Source organism: Nelumbo nucifera, chromosome 3 (genome assembly GCF_055504915.1).
Source record: "Nelumbo nucifera cultivar China Antique chromosome 3, China Antique-T2T, whole genome shotgun sequence".
NCBI classification, from domain to species: domain Eukaryota; kingdom Viridiplantae; phylum Streptophyta; class Magnoliopsida; order Proteales; family Nelumbonaceae; genus Nelumbo; species Nelumbo nucifera.
The window spans coordinates 36,565,297-36,580,045 of record NC_142651.1 but is presented as its reverse complement, the minus strand read 5'-3'; the positions used below and the strand labels follow the sequence as shown (position 1 = coordinate 36,580,045).

At 38.1% G+C, this 14,749-nt stretch overlaps 2 protein-coding genes across 4 annotated transcripts; both read right to left on the bottom strand.

Annotated features, from left to right (window-relative positions):
* Window positions 1-2,151: 2,151 nt before the first annotated feature.
* LOC104593342 (RING-H2 zinc finger protein) lies at window positions 2,152-7,911 on the bottom strand. 3 transcript variants are annotated; one of them, XM_088899730.1, is made up of 2 exons: window positions 6,796-7,911; window positions 2,152-2,298 (listed from the first exon to the last, which is right to left on the bottom strand). In XM_088899730.1, exon 1 carries the CDS (start codon window positions 7,704-7,706, stop codon window positions 6,810-6,812), a length of 897 nt encoding a protein of 298 aa, XP_088755856.1. In that variant the 5' UTR covers window positions 7,707-7,911; the 3' UTR covers window positions 2,152-2,298; window positions 6,796-6,809. The 3 variants fall into 3 exon arrangements, with proteins under 3 accessions (XP_088755856.1, XP_010251405.1, XP_088755857.1); XM_010253103.3 differs by lacking the exon at window positions 2,152-2,298 and adding an exon at window positions 2,351-2,611; XM_088899731.1 differs by lacking the exon at window positions 2,152-2,298 and adding an exon at window positions 2,659-3,308.
* Window positions 7,912-13,295: 5,384 nt separating this feature from the next.
* On the bottom strand, window positions 13,296-13,883 carry LOC104593333 (E3 ubiquitin-protein ligase ATL15-like). Its single transcript, XM_010253092.2, has one exon. The coding sequence runs from the start codon at window positions 13,881-13,883 to the stop codon at window positions 13,296-13,298; it is 588 nt and encodes a 195-aa protein (XP_010251394.2).
* Between the last annotated feature and the right edge of the window lie 866 nt (window positions 13,884-14,749).

The window sequence follows — 14,749 nt, the reverse complement described above, 5'->3', positions numbered from 1 at the left end:
TAGTGGTATCTGGACTGCTACGTTTTTTCTTGTCATTTTAACTTGTGTAGTTTATGGGGCTGGCCGGTTGGGGCTTATGAGAAACAAGGTACAGACTGAACTCTATTCAACTTAGCCTTAATCCCAGTTAGTTGGGTAAAGATAACTTTTACCAAACTCTAATGAAGAATCAGACTGAAGATATTGTTACATTCTACTTTGGTAATTGGCATCCTATGTGTAAAAGGAGATGGGATAATAACTGGCCTTTGTGATGATGAGATTCCAAGAAAGAATAAATAAAATATATAAAGGGCTGGAAATCGGTCACTTTTCTTGGCCAAAGAATCTTTAATTTCCATGTCACTTCTCCTCTTTAATGGTACCGATCTGACCAGGTAGACACAAAAAATTGGCCATTGGGTTCATTTCTGCTTTGGAATTTCGTACGTAATTTTCTTTCTGCCTTGTTTTGCTTTCAGATGATCATATATTAATGTATATATTAGGGTCTAACTCGTCTAAAAAGAAAGATTAAGCTCATGATGAATTTCGTTTAGATAGTGTTCACAATTAATTTTTAGTTGAAAACTTTTTTCATGCATTATACAATATTTTAAGTTCTTCAGTCTGATTGGAAGGAGAGCAACTGGATGGATAAACCCACCTAGAATTCAACTTCTCAATTTTCATTGTTCTGAAAATGACCATTTTACAAGCTTAGAATGGTCATTTCATTACAAGTTGAATGAATACACAAAGCTTTAAGCAATTTGGATTAGCATTACGAATTAGCACCCTTGGGATTTGTTTGTGCTTGGCATCGCTATTTCTAAATCACCGAGTTGATACTTGTTAGTGGTCGATTGGGCCCTTTAGCCGGTAGGAATAGGATGGGCTCTCAACAAGTCTACCAAAACATGGGTTTCAGACCCAGAAGGAAATTTGGCCGAACAGTTCGGACTTCGGAAAACTAGGCCCAGTTTTATGCGCATGGGTACCAGCAACAAGCGGTTTCAGACTAGTAGTAGTGTAAATCAAACTATAGTCAAGGCTTTAGTACTTGAAACCGTGGGCGAGAAGATCAGATCAGTGCGTCATAGAGGGCGCCCTACAAGCACCCCCACAGCACCTCCCACCCGTGTATTGGAAACAAGCGGTTGCAGACTAATAGTAGTGTAAAGCAAACTATAGGGGCTTTAGTACTTGAAACCGTGGGCAAGGAAATCAGATTAGGGTCCCACAGAGGGCGCTACACAAGCACCTCCCACCCATGTACCGGGAACATCTCCCCATGACAAGTGAGATTATATCAGCGCCTCATGCACCCACATGCACATCTCTGCATGCATTGAGAACATCTCCCCATGACAAGCACAAGAGATGTTCCCAATGCATGATGAGATGTACACGTGGGAGAGGGCACGAATGTGATCTCGTGGGCGAGAGGGTTTTAAATCCACTTATCTGAAATGGTGCCAACTGAGCGCCAAATGGGCATTTCCCTCAAGGGAGCTTGAAACATTGTTATATTAAACAATTTATTAAAGAAACATTTGTCTCGGTTTGTATGAAAACCATCTGGTGGGGTTATTTTTGATGTTTTCCTCAACACATTTTTTTTTTCAAATGTGTTGAGGAAAACATCAAAAATAACCCCACCAGATGTGTTGGGAGAGCGCCAAATGTGATGTCTAATGCCATTTACTTGTCAAAAACCATTTAACTGTCATACAAAACATTTTTTAAATAAACGGCAATGGCACTAAACAGCCCTTAATAAATGATCAAAAAATAATAATAAAAAAAAAGTAGATTTCATCATTAAAACTTAAAACTCGTCCGATTAGGCTGACTTTTTAAATAGCTATTGGTCTTGTTAGGACCTGGTTAATGGTGGCAATCCTTCAATTTTTTACATGTTTTATTATATGTAAAATGTAATTGAATTTATTCAATGTGCTATTGTTTTAAAACCCTTGCTAGAATAAAAATTATATTTATATTTCTAAACGTGTCTAAATACTTTTTAAGTTAATCTTCTGTCATATGTAGTTAAAGAGCCGATGACATATAATGATCGACTGAAACGAAAAGCATCTGACTAGGTACCCCACTACCCCTGACAAACACTCAAACAGCTTCCTTGCCATCAAAGAATACAATGGCCAACCAAAGAATATAAGAATATCCACAAGCATGGACATGGTGAACCATGTCCAAACATTTTCAAGATACATCTATTATTAGCATGGAGCAGCTTACATGTCAGCACTCAGAATAGTTTGGGGCCGAGGAGACATGTTCAGATGGTAGTCTCTACAAAATAAGGCAGCAAGATATGATTTAAAAATGAAGGTTTTCATCATGTTACATACTACCCAAAAAAAAATGTCTGCAACTGAGGAACCACCTTTACAGAAAGAGGTGAGAAAACAGTATTGTCCCAAAGCTACCCATAACCGACTGACACAAGTAGCCACAATATTTCACATAGGGCTGCAAGTCGGAGTCGGGTTGCCCGATTTGAAAATTATCAATTATATGGGGCTTGGGTTAGGGTTTGATCCCTTTGAAAATTTAACAATTTCCCAACCCAACCTGATCCAAGTTGCACCCCTAATTTCACACCCTCCAATAAGATCAGTTTTCAGTCAGGTAAGATCTAAGTTAGATATCTACATCTCATTGATGGTAGTGTATATATATTGACACATCCTGGCATTTATACAGGAATAATAAGAGCTGATGGAATTACAAATCAGCAAATTGGCAAAGATACTCAAAAGAAGAAAAGGTGGAATTTACCAATACAGACATGTCCTTTTTGTTCCTTCTATGTGAGAACCAAATACATGTTGAGCATGGGATTTGTCTTGTTCAACCTTCTCACATTATCCCCAGAAACCAATTCATAGTGATCATATCCCCATATCATCAGCTTTCCATCCTGTCTATACCTTCAAGGCTTCAACCTGTAGGAGGTGAATGATTCCTTCTGGCTGACACTGTTTCTCTACCATTACTCTGCTAATACATCAATGGTGTTGTCAATACCGACCCTGAGTAATCCAGGAGAACGGTATTGCAGCTGGTAACTTTGTGGGTAAGATAACACTACCTTACATGCCCTCAACAACCCCATCTCTCCATCCATGTTCTACCATTCAATCTTTAGACAAGCAGGATATTCAGAGCTATAAGTAATCTTATCAGGTTCAATTACATTTGGTCACCATTTTGACTTTTGAGGCAATCCTTCAACCTGTTCTACTACCAAGCTCCTTGAATATCTTCAATGCCTAATCAGCACCGACTATTATAAAGAGCTGTCAATTGTCATTCATGTTAAAATTGACAATATGGGAAACACCAACCAAATCAGAACATTGAAGACTGATAATTGGGACAATTGGTTTTTACCAAACCGGCTAAAATTTCTCAAAAATCAGACCAACGATAACATCTGTTATGGATTTTCATCCAAAAAAAATTGACACTGGTTAATGTGTTCAGTTATTTCCTTCCAAGGAGTCTCTTTAATGTGGCAGGTGCTCTGATCGCTGATTCAACATTGAGAGACACTTCAGCCTTTGGCTCCCTCCCTCTCTCCCCTTCAAATCTATCATACCATAGTTGCCCTTCCTTAAAATCCCGTATAACCAAGCTGCTCTTAATTCCTAATACATCCCTCACGTTCTCTTTCTCTATCCCAAAACTTCTTTCCTTTTACAGAAATTCTCTCCCCTATCAATAAAATCTTTTTAGGGGTTAGCCCCACCATTTATTATTGGACGTTTTTTTTCTACTCATGCACATGCACAGGTCTGTCAGTCTGTACCTCAGGCTCAGTTTGAAAAGAGTACAAATACAAATATGTACAGCACAAATACATACAAAATAATGCAAAAATACAAGGTTTTGTACTCTACATATTTGTAGTTGTACTCCTTCCAAACTGAGACTTAAAAATTCATTAAAAGTGACCAAAGCTGGGTCAGTTGGTAAAATCTGAGACATGGAATAAACCATTAGCCAATATATTACCCAGCTATCCTGTCCAACATAAATAAACAAATGTTTCTCTATATAAAAGGTGAGATGTCAAAATTTTATCAGTAAGTTTTCAACATGAAAACCCTCTTTCTAATACTAGAAGCAAGAGTTCTGAGTCCAGAACAAAATTTCAATCAGAAACCTTTCTGCCTCAATTAAACATTCTAAATATTCACCACATACTCCATACTATTCTTGCCAAATAAATTCTAGCAACTTCCACCTAAACATATTCAACTAAATAGAGGAGACTAGTCATGATCTTGTGCACCATCTTATTAAGATAACACTATCTTCTGAAGATTGCTCAGCTTCTTTCTCCTTTCTAAACAATTGATAACAAGATAACAAGATGATGAAGGCAACCTTTCTCACTGTTTTCTTTTTTGAAAAAGGTAACTATTATATTCAAAAATTTCAGCTTCATAGGCATCGCATAAGAACCACCCAAATTACAAAGGCAAAGTGTTTGCACTATATAAAAAAATTCTATCCACCCCAGATTTGGCCAAAAGATCAGAGAAGAGGAAATCTCACTAATCTCATTGAGGAAACGACCCAGTTTCTATGGGCCCTAACCAAATGGGTAGCGGGTAGTCCAACCAATAACATTCCTAGAGTCCCCCTCAATGAAAACAGAGTTAAGCTGAAGTGATTTAACAATTCTCAGGCCAGTCACCAACACCCTAACTTCAGCTTCATAGGCATCAATGGATCCAACCGGTCCACTGAAAGCCCAAATCACATTGCCCTCTCTATTTAGAATAAGACCCCCGATGCCAGCCACAAGAGGCAAATTTGAGATTGATCTACAATTGCCATCAAACATCATGAAGAAACCTAGCTCCGGTCTGGCAGTGAGAGAATGACTGGGCAGACTGTCAACATGGGAGGAATGTCAGCATAACTGAAGCCTTTTTTAAACTGATCAGAGGAGAGCAACTAGTATCCACTTACTGCTTGTGTGAGTTTCTCTATTATTATATTTACCTTTTCTAAGAGAACTACAAATTAACCCCAAGTTCAGGGTTAAGGTGCCGAACAACCAGTTAAAAATCATGGAACTAAATGCTCAATATACACTTAAAAATATTACAGGGGAGGAAGGGAGAGAGAGAGAGAGAGAGAGAGAGAGAGAGAGAGAGAGAGCAGATGTATTATTGTGTCGTTAAAGTTTCAGGGAGAATTGTCTCTTCATTCATCTTTTGGGGAGTATTTCTCTCTTAAAGAAAACCAGATTTGTTAGAATTGCAAGTTCAAGCATGTCAAGGTGATACGGGTATGGGAGCTGTACTCATAATTATTTAAACAGATTCAAATGCTTCGTTTGTTACTAGCACGGGATGGAATCAAAGAGTGATATTGCAAGGATTCTTAACCATGCAGGAAAGAGTATTAAACTGATGGTAGATGAGAGGATTTTATTTTATTTTATTTTTAGTAGAGCCATAGTTTTCAGGGCGCCAAGGTGAGGCTAGGTGACAGGGGGCGCCTTGTAACCTAGTTGCCTAGGTGTCTAGGCGATGGATTATTTTCCAAGTAAAAATGTGTATCCTAGGGTAGATCCCTAGGTTCCATAATCATATTTCCTTTATAATTATCCATAATTTTCATAAGAAAAGTATAAACTTCATGTTAAAGTATAGAAAATCAACATATTCATGAGAAAAAAAAGAAGAAGAAAGAAATGAAATTTCAAAAAATATGGGGGCTGAACCCCCATTTCTGTTATAGGAAAATAACTAAAGAAAAGAAAAAGTGGAAGAAGAAAATTGGTATATAGACACACAAAATTAGTAAAGAAAAAGAAGTAAATGTGTTGATTAGACAACATTTTAAGTTCTCCCTTATTGATTCAGGTTTTGAAGTCTTTCAGGGTTCAATACAGCATTTAGCAATGTTTATGTTGATTAAACCCTAACAAATAAGAAAATAATAAAAAGAAATTAGTATATAAACACAAAATGAATATTTTAGTTTAAAATGTCTATTTTAAAATTATAACCTCAAAAAATTAAGAAAAGTTTTTTCTAACACGCTATAGAAAACTGCTTGGTGATTAGGCGAGGCAAGCCTCCAAGGGTGCCTTGTCACCTAGGCATCGCCTTGACAACTATGAGTAGAGCTTAGCAGATGCCTCAGTGAGATGTCAAACAACATATACTTCTAGAGGCATTCCCGTACTCCATCTTTATGCACAAAAGGTAAGGCACTAAGGCATTATATTACATAACATGCTTCTAGAGGCATTCCCATACTCTGTTATTTTTTTGATGAATATTCCCATACTCTATTATTCCAATGGATTATATCCTAAAAGGATGATAGTGCAACCAAGGTTGCTTATTCTATTGTTAGCTCCGGTTGTTTGAATTAATTGAAGTACCGGTATTGGTTGACAATGAAGAGGAAAAAGATTTTCTTTTTGCCAACGGACTAGCAAACCGCATCCCCATGCATACACAAATTCTAAATAGATAAGTTTTTCACCACCAGTTCAAATATGAGGAGGGACAGAAAAGATTGATAAAGAACGTACATGTATTGTTTCATTCGATAAGCTTTATGTTTCAATTGTAACAGAGATTATTGGAGAGATAAAACAGATGTGATAGTTGTAAGTATCATTGCACTTGTACAAACTCAGAAAATGAATAATAGTAGATGAAACATGGGCAAAAAGAAAAGAAAAGAAAAGAAAAGAAAAGGCAAACAAAAATGATGAGAAGATAAGCTCAAATTCACCAGACAACAACTAACCTTCTACGGTAACATCAACAAACAGAAGAATCAGGGCCAATCCATTTCCAAAAATGCCTCTTTACAAAGACGGCCTTCTCTGCAATCTTAGTGTCACAAGAATCCCCGTACTCCTCCTCCTCCTCTGTACAGAAGTCCCCTTTGGGCAACCCCTCGACCCACGCATCCACCGAATGCAAAACATATCGAGCAGGCAAACCCGGATACGACGCCGAAACCCGCTCCTCCACCTTTGTCTGGTATGAACCAGGCACGATCCTGACGAGGCCACTGACATCGACGTTGCCATAGGAAGCCCGAATTATGGAACCAAGCTCCTCGCTTACGGCCCTCGCGACCGCATCTTCAATGCTCTCACCAGGCTTCATTTTTTCAGATAAGGGTCGGCATCGTTCTCGGACGGTGCCGTCCGACAGTTCTTGGTGGGATTCAAGGAGAACCCTACCATGGGAGTCGAGAATTCGGACTGTGGCGACGTGAACGGTGCGGAGGGGAGGGGTGGAATCGAGAAGAGAGGTCTCGCCCTGGGAGAGCTCGAGCCAGAGATTGTGGACGTTCTTGGTGCCGGGCTTGACCCCCCAAGAGGAGAAAGAGTCGGAAGGCAAACGCGGCTTGAGCCAATCGGAGAGGGATTGTGGGGTGGAGAAGTGGTTGAGGTTGGGGTCCTTTGGCTTGGTTTGAGACATAATGGTAATAGGGCTTTTGAGGAAGAGGCGACGTGGGACGGGAGGTAGAGAGAAAGGAGGGATTTTAAGGATGAGATGGTGAAGTTTAGGGGAAGTGGAAGAGAAGATGAAGAGAAGGGAGAGAGCCGTTAAGAAGAGATCAGGGAGTAAGGCGGGTCTGTGATGATGATGGGGTTTATTAGGGATGCTGTTGTTGTTGCTGCTGCTCCTGATTGGAGGAGACATCAATCCAGTGGTGGTGGTGCTGCTGCTGCTTCTGCTTCTGCTTCTGTTGTTATCGTTATTTCTCTCCTCCTCTTGACGACGTACTCTGACGGCTCCATTGGATTTAGATCGAACCACGAACGCGAGGAAGAAAAAAAAGATTGACCTATGATTTTTCCTTTTTATTCTCTTCTTTCGGTTCGATGATAAAATTGATAATACTATTACGCGATTTGCTTGTTTCTCAATCCTCCGTAGCCACTCTACAATAAGGTCCTGTTTGGCAATGTTATCACTTTGTTTCTGTTATTTTAGAAATTTCTGTATAGAACAAAAATTTTAGGGTAAATTACAAAGACCTCTTGTACTATGGGGTTAGTGACAAAGTCTCTCATGTATTTTTTTTTTGCAACAAAGACCTTCCTGAACTTTAGTCATTAGACAAAGACCCCCTTGGCCGTTAAGTCAAATGACAGAAAGCATTAAATATCAAAAATACCCTATTAATTTTTTTCTATTTTCTTTTTCTTGCCCTAAATACCCCATTAAACATTTTCTACTTTCTTTTTCTTGCCCTTCTAATTCATCCTTTTTCCCATCTTCATCATAAAAGGGGTCCCTTTATTTTGTTAATGGTCTCCATTGAATGTTTCAAAACCGTTGTTTTTATTGTAGCCATTTCACCTAACTTTAATGGAGAAGACAATGAATAGTATAAAAAGGGTAGTTTGGACATTTAAAAAACTTTAAACAATCGGATGAAAATTTTTTCGAAGTTAACTAACAGAACATTAACGAAAGGGGGTCCTTGTCTAACGACTAAAGTTCAAGGGGTCTTTGTCACAAAAAAAAAGTACAAGGGGGATTGTGTCATTGACCCCATAGTACAAGGGGGTCTTTATAATTTACCCAAAATCTTATTTCTTGTTCCTCGGGAACAATAGAGGCTTTTGGAAAATTATTTTTTGAGAATGGATTTTTTGTTATATAAAAACAGAAATAAAGTTTGAATAACCAAACTATTCCTTAACACCAATTTTGCAAATCCATTTACATTAAACATAAAATTAATCATACAAAACATGTGTCATGTCATAACGATGTTTCCATGTTATCACCATTTAATCCTTGATTGTTTGAGGATCAAAACAAAACATACAACGAATAAAACAAAAGTCTAACATGCCATGATGCAACAACACCTGCAAGTAGTAATGACTACAAATTGGTCCCTATTTCGTGCAATTGGTTGTTCTTGCACTTCAACATGTTTACCACAATTACAAGGTATGAATTGGTCTCCCCATGTGAAATCATTTTCAGGTGCTTGCTTATAAAAAAAAGAAGAAACTCTATTATTAAAATCCAAAATATTTCATAACAAAAAACATATATCTGATAAGAGATGTACCACTTCAATAGGGCATCAATAGAATCAGTGTCCATAATTTCTCTCTATTTTTTAAATAAACAGATGCATTCGGCTATGTCCACAAGCACAAATTCTATGTTGATTCTTGACTTGCATACTTCATTAAAAAAGTAAAATAAAAGACAGGCACATTACATGTAAAGGTTATCAAATGTATTTAGCAAACTATCATCTTACACAACCCATTCATAACCAAAGTGTGAAATTCTACTAGTCATTGCCTTACACTACCCATTTAACAAACCATAGCTATTTGATTTGCAATTTCTCATTGATGTTTTGCCATTTCCGACACATTATTTGCATTCACTTCATTATTGACCGGTTGATGTCCACCATCTAGATCATCTTCCACTTCAAGATTCCCATTCCCATATTCATTAAAAAGATCATCATCAACCTTATCTCTCTTAATTTCATCTCGAACAAAGTCGTGAATACATATGCAGCTACCACTATCTTGCACTGTGTTCTCAAAGAAAATGATGGCATGAGTTTTAAGATTGTAAATCTTGATTTTAACACACCAAAACACCGCTCTATGCAGTTATGCAAGCTTGAATGCCTGTAATTAAACTCCTCTTTTGCACCCCTTGGTCGACAAATGGCATCTCTCTTCTAGAAATGGCACAAGAAAACCAATTTAGCTAAGGAACCCCGAATCATCACGTAATATTTTGCTATTATACCAAAACACACAGCTAAATATTTATCACATTTGTCGGAAATTCAAGAAATTACATTGCGGTGGGAGGGGAAAATTGACACCGAGTCTAGTTAGTGCTTCCCAAAAAAACACGTGAATTATTTATAGAGTCTTCCCATCATACATACACAAATGTAAAAGAAAATATCAAAACCACATACGCATAATATATACACATATTAAACCAGTTTGGAAAATGCATACTCAACACTTCAATTGATTATCAATTTTGAGTAGATGCTTTTAAGAATGGTGGGTAAAATCAAATCAGTGCTCTAATTGTAAAAACAAACCTTGAATCTATGTTTCTGAACAATGCGAACTCATGCTTTAAAAAATGAGGGGCAAATAGTGGCTGCATGGCATGTTGCGCTGATTACTAAAACCCTTAACATTTTATTTATATAACTATTATATCCACTAAAAACACAACAATAAGCCATTCAGCCTTTATGAAACTGCTTACCTAGCCAATCTGGTGTACATAACTTGGATGGTTTTATGACGAACCAAAAGGACTTTTCCGGACTGTTACAGATCAATCCTACTGGTGTTCATTTTGTTTCGTGCTGTTTTGTCAAGCTTTCAAGGCCAAACAATTCTTAGGCACTTGATGTAATCAGGTCTGTTTCTTACCCTTTTATCTTGTTTTGTTAAACGAGACATCTGGTTGTTTCCCTATCGTGTGTCAGGATGTAAATAGCTAAACCACTTGATGGTCCTAATTTTCACATAATACTGAGCAAATCGTCATGGTTAGAAAATCAACCTGACTAATCGACAGCCATTGAAGACCTATAATCATACAATCCGTTAGCATTTGTTTAATTTCTTTTCTTATTATTTAGAGGACCGGGGGCGGGCTGGATACCCGGGGATCTAAATCGGCACTCCAACTATCATCCTCACATCTGTGCAGTATTAGGAAATGTTTCACCAAATTGGTGCATTTGGACTTGAGCAAAACCAGCCACTCTCTAATCTGGTTTTGAGTGAGACTTCGGAGGTGCATTTGTACTTACTAAAATAAACTAGGACTTAGTGATGATGGGGACTTAGGTTTTTTATCAATAGCTTGAGTTTGTGAAGATAACAACAAAAGAGAAGATGCATTTAGGAAGAAAAAACAGATCATGGAAAAAGTTTTAGGACGAAAAAACAAAGCATACAAAATTAGAAATGCCAACAATGAAGAAAACCTTACATGTGTATGAGATTCTGATTGGAAAATGATCATGACACATGATAAACTCGTCATTTGTTGTTGGTCCTTGATGCAACTCACTAGGTTTGTAGCGGGAGCATCAGGAACAAATGAAGAAGATTGCTCGATGACTAGGGCTTGGAGGGGTGGAGTTTATGTCATCAATGCAAAATGACGGTGTTGCCCCTTCTCTCAAGTGGGAACACTGCATTCGTGTTCATAAATAAATTGGGATGATGTGGGAACCGCATGTTCCTTGAGAACGTGTTCTTCGGGAGTGTCGATTTATCACTCCCAAAGAACACGTTTTTTGGGCACTATTGTCACTTGGGAATGACTTGTTTCTCGCATTTGTTTTTGAACCAAAAAAAAAAACACTCTTGCAGAATGTTGCCAAACAAGGCCTAATATTCTATTCAATCATTTTCTAATTTTGACTCTATCTTCACTTCACCGTTCACCACTCAGTAGTCTAGATCATTTGCCAACAAAACAGATTCCAACTCTCTACCAACACGGTCTCACATCGCACATCTCATACATGGCGGGTCCCATTTTTGTGGTGGGTTCCAGTCTGGTGGCTGGTGGTGAGATATGCGGTGTTAGATAAAATTGGTAAAGGGATGGAACACGTTTTATTGGCAGAAGATCTCAACTCGTCACTACCACCCCAATGAGGGATTTTCTTGCATGTCAAAAAAAGGGAGAGAGATCCACTAGATCTCTAAATGTTGAACTTGTCGCATTTTTCGAAAGTCGTACCCCTTTAGAAAACTTTAGTATATGTTTGGCATCAATGGTGCATATACAGCACCGTTTTCTAAGAAAACAATGTCTTTTTTTTTTGGAAATGTTGTTGCCAAGTAGGATGATTCTTGGGGCAACAACAACACCTTTTGTTTGGTACTAGTGCTCCATATATGTTTTCAGCACTAGTACCCATTATAGGAAGTCCACGTCACCAGACCATGCCTTCTCGATTTCCAAGAGGTGGTTTGGAACACCGTTTGTTATGAAAAAACGGTTCCAAACATGTTATTGTTTTCTACAGCACCATTCAATTACTAACTTGACTCGACCCTTAAAGCTCAGGGTAATAAAGTGGAATTTTCTCATTTGTTTATTGTTTTGTAGGGATGCAAACGGATTGGATTGGATTCAAATCAGAGTATATTCGAATCCGATCTTAAGAACCAATCAGATCTAATAGGACTTGATTTGAATTTGAATCCTATCGGTAAGTCGGATCTTCGGATTTGATCCGATCCGATATGTTATCTTTAAAAATTAATAAAATATTAAAAGAAAATTAAAGTAAAAGAAAAAATACAAGTATTTTTTAACTATTTTCATCATATATATACATATTTTTATAAAAAAAAATAATATAACAAATTTATAAAAATATAATATAAAAAATATATTTATAAGTAAATAAATAACATATATATTATATGTATACTTATATTTATAAATATATAGTATATTCGGATCTTCTCAGATCGGATATGAGCGATCCGAATCCAATCCGAAGATCCGAATATGGTGATCCAAATTCGACCAAATCGATCGGATGATCCGGTCCATTTTGCACCCCTAAATGTTTTGTTAAGAGATAAGACGACTTCGGGGGATTAGTTTAGCGTGCCTGTGAGTGTTCACTGTAATAGTTGTAGTAGTATGTTAAAACGTGACTCCACCCAATCACGCGGGGCCACATATCCAGTTATTCACTTCCCCGTTTCCCAAGCAAAGAAGAACCCCCACCGCACCGACTGGAATGAAGAGGCGGTTCCGGCTGAGAGAGCTGCGAGCACCGACCGGAGGAGCAGATGGTGAGGGTCTGACTTCTGAGAGAGGGAGAGAAGGAAAAAAAAAAGAAACCCAATCGGTCAAGGCTTGAACTTGTTGGAAGGGACGGGTTCCTCCCCCTTTCAACAGAAACAAAGTTCGACTGCTTGAGTTAAGCACTACATGCATACATGGAATCGTTTTATCAGACCAGATCGGAACCAGTTCTGGAGGCGGAGGGATTGCTTACTCTTTCTGTTGAATTAATTATTGATCAATTAAACAACACCCCATAACTGAAAAATCACATTTCTAAGATGATAACTAACAGGAGCAAGATATATAGTTGTTAATTAAATGGCAAGGCAGAGATAGATAAAGAGAGAGATCAGTATTCATTACTTCACACAAAATGTAATTAATGAATGCCCTCCTCCTGCTTTAATATTTCAAACTCGACAAATCCATCATATTACATCAAAAGATTTCCTCACCGAAGAGGTAAGAAAACCTTTCCAACATCCATGGATCTCCTCCTCCTCCTCCTGCTGCTGCCTTTGAATGATCCCCTCCACCACGACAGGGCAACAGCTTGGACCTACACAAAGGGCATGTCAGTTGGCTCCCATCCACCCACTTGTCCAGGCACTCCCTATGAAACACATGACAACAATTCGGTAGTTCTCTGATCTCATGCCTCTTCTCCAGGCTGCACAAGCATATCATGCATACTGACTGATGCTCCATTTCTTCTCTATTGCCTCCCGATCTCTCAAGAAAATCCCCGAATTCAACCGCTGGAAGCCTCTTCTTGATTGCCTCTAACCTTGTGGGAGTCAAGACTGTGGCCGGGACAACTGGGGAAGTCAGGGATGGGAGATACCCTCCAGACTCCTGAACATGATCGGCACCATGAGCATCCCTCAGGTGTGAGGGACGGAACAGAGTCAACAGACCCAGATGGAAGAGGGCCGCCACCATCAGCAATTTGACGTACTCCACCAGGCTTAGTAGGTCTGATACGAGCTTTGGCATCTTAATGCCAATACAACAAGAGAAGCCCATCATTAACACCGACCGACAGACCGGAATCTAGAAGATAAAAAAAATAAGGATAGCAGAAGCTCAACTCAATAAAGGAGAAACAAGATTTTCTTTGAGAAAAGAGAAGAAAAGAGAGATGGGAAAGGAGAAGAAATGGTGAGAGAAGGGAGAAGGGGGAGAGGAGAAAAGAGCATCAGAAAGGGGTCCATATATATTTATGAAGAAGGAAGAGAATTTGGAGACACAGACTGGGGTCTCCCCTTTTTCTTTAATTTCTTTCTAGCTTACGTACACAATCGCTAATTTGCTAGCTTCACTGCCGTAAGACTTAAAAAATTTACAGCCTAATTAGAAGTTGGAACATGACATGTGGTTCCCTCTCTCTCCATTCGACTTTTCTATCAAAGTTTTTCTTTACAGCTTAGACCAGAGATACCATAAAACATAATTTGGGAGAGTATAGTAACAGGATAGATGACCTACTCAGTACTTACTACTCGGTGACAAAGACATATGGATTAGACTATTTTTCTCATCTCATCATTTTCATTCATTCAAGGCACTTCTCAAGAAACAAGACTGGGTCGGATAGAAGGAAGACAAGTAATAAATTGGTGAAATTTGCTTACAACAATATAATTTCACTTGCATGGATGCATCCGCTTGCTTTTTGCCGTCTATTATGCGATTTTGAATAAAAGAATGACAATTGACAGCAGAAGAGTTTATATATTTCTTTTTTTCTGCTTAGGTTAGGTACTTAGTTTCTATCTTTATATAAATTATTGTATAATGTAGAAGACTTGTATCCACATGTGGAGATATATAAAAGAAAATATATAGGGTAAATTGCAAATTAATTCCTTATTTTAAGGAGTAATGGCAAT

Excerpts from the sequence above, each read along its gene's own strand:
- LOC104593333 (XM_010253092.2), bottom strand. The coding sequence starts at position 13,883 with ATGGGCTTCTCTTGTTGTATTGGCATTAAGATGCCAAAGCTCGTATCA.
- LOC104593342 (XM_088899730.1), bottom strand. The coding sequence starts at position 7,706 with ATGTCTCCTCCAATCAGGAGCAGCAGCAACAACAACAGCATCCCTAAT.